Genomic DNA, 6146 nt, shown 5'->3' on the forward strand with positions numbered 1-6146 from the left:
GCACACATTTAATCCTGAATTTCATTACTGTGATTTGATTCTTTTTTTTTTGTGACTTCTGAAAGCGAACGAATTATTCACTATCTATTATTCAAAAGCCATGAGAATTCATTTCAAATATCGAAATTGAAATTGACACTGATTCACACCGTTTTCCGTGGTGCCAGTGCATGAGATGCTGTTTTAAGAGGAATAAAACGGGCGCAAGACCTCAATCCCGATTCCAAACTCAAACTCGAACCCAAATCCGAATCCAGATTCAGATCCAAATCAAAACTCTCGCTCAAGCACAAACCCAAATCCCGAATTGATGCACAACCCCAAAGCCAAATCTGAGCCCGACCCCAACCCTAGCCCAGCCTGGTAAGTGTCTCAGGGGAGATCCGGACTATTATTCCGCTTTAATAAATATTAATAAATACTGTCCCGAGGGCTCGTGCTCAGACAGCGGCCCCAAGCGCTCTTCATTTCCCTGCCTTGTGTACATGTTTTCTGTCTCCCTTTACACATTTTAATAGCATTATGATTACACAGCCCTATTTATAAAAACAGTATCACATGCTCAACGCGCGCGCGTGTGTGTGTGAAGTTGTCCAGTAAATAAAGAAGTTGCCTAATAAATAAAGCGACAGTACATGATCAGCATTAATAACTGTGAAAATATTAGTAGTGAAATATTAACTACGCCTCGATTTGTGGGAAGGATGGCACACGAATGTGTATAAACACAGAAACAGATAAATAAAACTTCAAAAACAGCAGCTCCATTTGAAAAAAAAATCTAATTGACGTTGGTAAGAGTTGCTATTTCTGGAATGTACAACAAATGAATAATTAATTCATTAATTCATGAAATAATCTGGTGATCCTTGCAGTCATCAGGTTGAACGCTGATACACCTTTCGGCCTCAGATCCCTTCTTTAATGAGTTGGTCATCATTGTTTATTTTTCAGTGAGTCTGGTTTGTTGTTGAGGTGCGCGCGCCTGTGGGGGGTGTGTGCGCGCGCGGGTTCATCCTCAGTCTTTACTTGCCTCGGTAATACCCCTATACATTTTTTATCCTTTTAATTTGTCTTCCGTAGGTATTCCGGCTTCTGTTCTCTTTTCTGATTGGTCGCTCAGGTCTCCTGGCTCCGCCCCTCCCTACACCGCGCTAGCACACCAAAGCGGCTTCGGCGCGTTTGAAGCTCCGCCGCGTTCTGGCGCTCATTCACAGCCAGGTGCTTCAGCGAGAGCAGGAACAACACACACACACACACACACTCACTCACACACTCACACGTACACACCCCTGGCGCACACACACACACACACACACACTCACAGACACACACGCAGAAACGCGCGCGCGTACAGAGAGGGGAGCTGTTTCACTTTCTCGGAGCTTCTTTTGCTGCTGTTGCCTCACCTGAGTGGATTTTTGGGCTCTCTCTCTCTCTCTATCTCTCTCTCTCTCACTTTCTCTCTTTCCGTTTCTCTCTTTTGCTTTCTCTCTCGAGCTCAACCTTAAAGACGAGACGCGGACGAGAGAATAACTTTCAGCAACTTTTTGAAACTCTTTCTCGAAAAGAAAACATTTGGATTTTTGTTTTGCCCTCATGCCCTTTTTCCCGGCAAATTGAAGTGGCATGATCACCATCTGCATCTCCCGCCAGCACGGGTGAATACTTGCACGCGCGTTTTCACCACTCCTAATTGCTATTAATTATCATTTGCGCCGTTATTTGGGCGGGAGCCCGCGCTCCCCTGCCTGCGCCGCCGCCGCTGCCGCCGTCGACGCCGCCGCCGCCGCCGTCATGTCCAAGCCTGTCGATCACATCAAGAGACCCATGAACGCGTTCATGGTGTGGTCGCGCGGCCAGAGGAGGAAGATGGCTCAGGAGAATCCAAAGATGCACAACTCCGAGATCAGCAAGAGGCTGGGCGCCGAGTGGAAGCTGCTGACGGAGTCCGAAAAGCGGCCCTACATCGACGAGGCCAAGCGGCTGCGCGCGCAGCACATGAAGGAGCACCCGGACTACAAGTACAGGCCAAGGCGCAAGCCCAAGAACCTGCTGAAGAAGGAACGCTACGTCTTCCCCCTGCCGTACCTGGCGGACGCGGAGCACCTGAAGGCGGCGCTTCCGGTGCCTGTCAGCGCCGCCGACCACGCGCTGGAGAAAGCGGCGGCCGCACGAGCCTTCCTGCCCCCATCTGTCACCTCGCCCTACTCCCTCCTCGACCCGGGCCAGTTCGGCACGAGCAGTATGGGCAAACTGGCCGGCGACATGACCCCGTACGCGCTGAGCTCGCTGAGCTCGCTGCCCTACGCGTCCTCGCTCGGCTACCACCAGAGCGCCGGCGCCTTCGGGAGCCACCAGACGGCCCAGCAGACGCAGCAGCAGACGCAGCAGTCGCAGCACGCTGGCCCGCACGCGGCCACGCACACGCACCCGTCGCCCACCAACCCGGGCTACGTTGTGCCCTGCAACTGCGCGTGGTCCGCGGGGGGCGCGCTCCAGCCGCCCGTCGCCTACATCCTCTTCCCTGGGATGGGCAAGAGCGGGCTCGACCCTTACCCCTCCGCGCACGCCACGGCCATGTAGAGGCAGCGCAGGGGGCGCAGAACACACCAGATAGAATATATAAACACAGATATATTGGGGGAGGAAGAAGAAGGACAGTTTGTTCCTAAAAAAGAGGCAAAAAGAGGACAGGGACACCCCCCCCCGCCCCCCTAAAAAGATACATGAAGAAAAAAGGACCGCTTCTTCTTCAAAAGAGGAACAAATGGAGCATTTCTTTTTAAAAAAGGAGAGAAAAAGGACGATTTCTTCCCAAAAAGAAGAAAAAAAATGACAAAACAGAGGAAAAAATGCACAAAAAAGAAAATAACAGACTCCTTTTCCCGCCTCCCCAAAACACTTGAATGCAACGGCATGTACATAAAACTGCTCCATTATTAAAGAGAAAATAAGAATAATTAACAGAGAGAACTCAGAGACACTTCACGGAGGTCTGAGCGGACTTGAGATCAAACTTGGAGTTCAGAACATTTTTTCTGGTGTGTATATATATTCTTTTTTTGTTATTTTTCCTCCAGGACGCTCCGGGACCTTCTGCATGGAGTTGAGAGCTGAGAGCAGGTGACTGTAAGAACTTTGTAAATGTTATTAACCTTTATTAATGGCTACCGAACAACAACAACAACAACAAGGAAAAAAAAACAAAACAAAAGGAGGCCTTTAACTTTATTTATTATGTACATTTTGATGCTATTATAATGACAATAATTTTTGTTTTGGATTCTTATTAATATTATTATTGTTATTTAAAAAGGCGAATTTGGGTTTGCACAAGTAATGTTCAGCCTTCACATCTCTCCATGCTTCTTCAGATCTCCCGGACGCTCTGCTGAGATTTTCAGAAATTTCACGCAGAGTTTGGGTCTGAATTAGGACTTTTTGAGTTTTAATGAAGATACGGGTTTATATTGTTTATAGGCACATAAAGGTAGACCGGCTGTTTAAGAAGCACCAAGTGGAAAAAAAAATCTTCTTTCAGTATTTTTTATTTTTTTTTTGTTTAGATTTTTTTTATCATGATTTGAAATGCATTTTATCTTGTGGTTCAGTGCTTGTCCCACGTTCATTTCATTTGAGAAAGAAGTGAAAGTTTGAAGCGAAGCAGTTAATGTCGTGCTTATTATTATTATTATAATGATGATTTTTTAAAAATCTTAATCTCATGTAATGTTATGGAAAAGGAAACTGTATCAGAAAGGTGATACCTCGATTCTTTGTTCATTTGCAGAGCAAAGACGTTTTGAATAAAGACAATCTGTCTTCAAAAACACAAAAACCCCTTGTTATCTTCAGTATTTTTAATATTGAAAAGTTTAATATTTTAAGGGCCATGCAATTTATAACAACTGAGTAAATTTAAGTGTGGTTCTAGAGGATAAGGCAACAAACAATGCTACTAAAATACGACTGAGATATTTCAAAAATAAATAATAAAATCACAGTGACGCTGAAGTAACCTAAAGAGGCTAATACATACATCATGTATGGAATTACACAACTGTAATTTAAATATAATGTTGTAAAATATTGTACCTATAATCTGGACAATTCCTAATAATAATAATAATAATAATAATAATAATAATAATGATGATGATTTTTAAAATTATACATTATAAATATCTAAAAAATATTTGGCTAAAGAGGAACCTTATCATTAATCAGATAACTATTAACTGTTATTAATCTTGTAATTCTACGTTGTCATTAATCAGATAAATGTTAACTGTTGTTGATGTTAATAATTCTACCTGGTCATTAATTAAGTATCTGTTGACTGTTATTAAGGTTAGTCAGTCTGAGTGTTACTGATGAGCAGAAATGGTGCAATGTTTACAGGGAAAGGTGTGTGATAAGTACTGCTGACCTGTGGTCACTCTGCACTGCTCTTTAGGGACCTAAGATCCAAATCAGATGGTCAGACACTCAAGGCCTGAAGCCTAGAGAGCCTTTATGGCAACTAAATGCAGTTTATACTAAAACCACCCACAGAAGGTGTCTCTGGCTCAGAGAGGAGGCAGCTGGAGCAGCCGAGCCGTGCCACCGCGCACTGTTACGTGCTTTGGCACAGGTATAGCAAAGCTTAGACTCTATAGCAAGCCTCAAAGTCTCTGACACTGAGAGGTGACGACTAATGCGGTGTGTAAACGTCTCATTGAACGCAGTTCTGTAGAGTTTTGGGCAGATTTCTGTTCCTGATGTGCAGCCATAAAGTACTGTGTCCTGCGCTGTCCCGTTGCTCTCCATCAGCAGCTCACAGACGCAGAGCTCAAGGCCTTCAAACTCCGAACTGCTGCAGCCATCAGTTACATGCTGTCTGAACAACAGCTTCCATTTCAGCACCTACATTTTCCAGCCAATATTGAAAGTGTTTGTGTGTGTGAGGGCCAAGATCTGTTTTTTGAGTAATAGTTTCTATATTTCTCAAATACGTGTTTTATAGTAGCATATTGTTTAATATTATACTAGACTACATTTAATATACAGTTCATAGTAAAATACAGTTTATTACTGTACTATGTAGCATAAAGTTTACAGTGATATATTTTCTGGCTATATTAAACAAAACATACAGTATAGTAATATGTAGTTTATTACTATGATATACTATACAAAATAAAAAAAATATCATAATATATAGTTTATCAGTGTACTATTTTATACAAAATTACCAGAATAATAACGTTCATTTTATTACTATATTATACTAAATCAAATATGCAGGTCATTTTTCTTCTGTCTTTTCTCCTTAGCAGGTTGAGACTACTGTTTTGGCTCTCGTGCTCACTTTTTAAAACTGGCTCTTCAAACTTGCTTCCTTACTCAGGTGTATGTGTGTGTGTGTGTGTGTGTGTGTGTCTTCTCTGACTCTTAAATGAACCGATTAGGTTCTTTGATGTTTGGAAGTGTGGGAGAGGATGGATGTCCCCTTGAGGGAATCGGCATGTCTGACTTGTTCACAGATCCTTCTCTGTTCCTACAGATCCTCAGAGCAAACAGCAATGCAGCACTAACAGGCCTGCAGTAAAAAGCATGAGTGGTTAATAACAGTGTTAGATCCATAACCAGTCGTGAATTCATTTAGATCATGTTGACATGCTGGCGTGGGATTTTTTTGCCTCTTTGTGAAGGACAGACTGTACGTTTTGTCATAGTGAAGACATTTGGAGAAGGCAGTCTTCTCACATTGTTCATTTTCTGTTCCATTACAATATTTCACTGCATTTCATTTATTGTTAGTATTCGTTCTTATTATCATTCGTTTTTTTTATTATTAATGTAAGGCTGGAGTAAATATCACTAGCTTATGTAAATAATATGTTGTATACAGGTATGCATGCGTGTCTGTGTGTGTGTGTGTGTGAGGCCATTTATGCCCCCCACCAATGTTTGAATTTTTCACAGCTTTTCTGTTTTCCACCACTCATAATTCCTTGCATTGTTTATTCTATTAAAACGTGCAAGCAAATGACATTACTGCCAACCAGCACGCTACACGTGAATGAGCCAAACATGCAACAACTTGCTCAGACCAACTGCTCTGTTTCAGAACTTTCACATGATTCCACATAATCATATAA

The 6146-nt window shown here is 42.7% G+C and overlaps 1 protein-coding gene across 1 annotated transcript; it reads left to right on the forward strand.

The window, feature by feature from the left end:
- The first annotated feature begins 1151 nt into the window (after positions 1-1151).
- sox14 (SRY-box transcription factor 14) lies at positions 1152-2718 on the forward strand. Its single transcript, XM_017697931.2, has one exon. It carries the CDS (start codon positions 1798-1800, stop codon positions 2584-2586), a length of 789 nt encoding a protein of 262 aa, XP_017553420.1. The 5' UTR covers positions 1152-1797; the 3' UTR covers positions 2587-2718.
- The last annotated feature ends 3428 nt before the right edge of the window (positions 2719-6146 follow it).

This window comes from Pygocentrus nattereri, chromosome 26, assembly GCF_015220715.1.
Source record: "Pygocentrus nattereri isolate fPygNat1 chromosome 26, fPygNat1.pri, whole genome shotgun sequence".
Classification (NCBI taxonomy): Eukaryota; Metazoa; Chordata; class Actinopteri; order Characiformes; family Serrasalmidae; genus Pygocentrus; species Pygocentrus nattereri.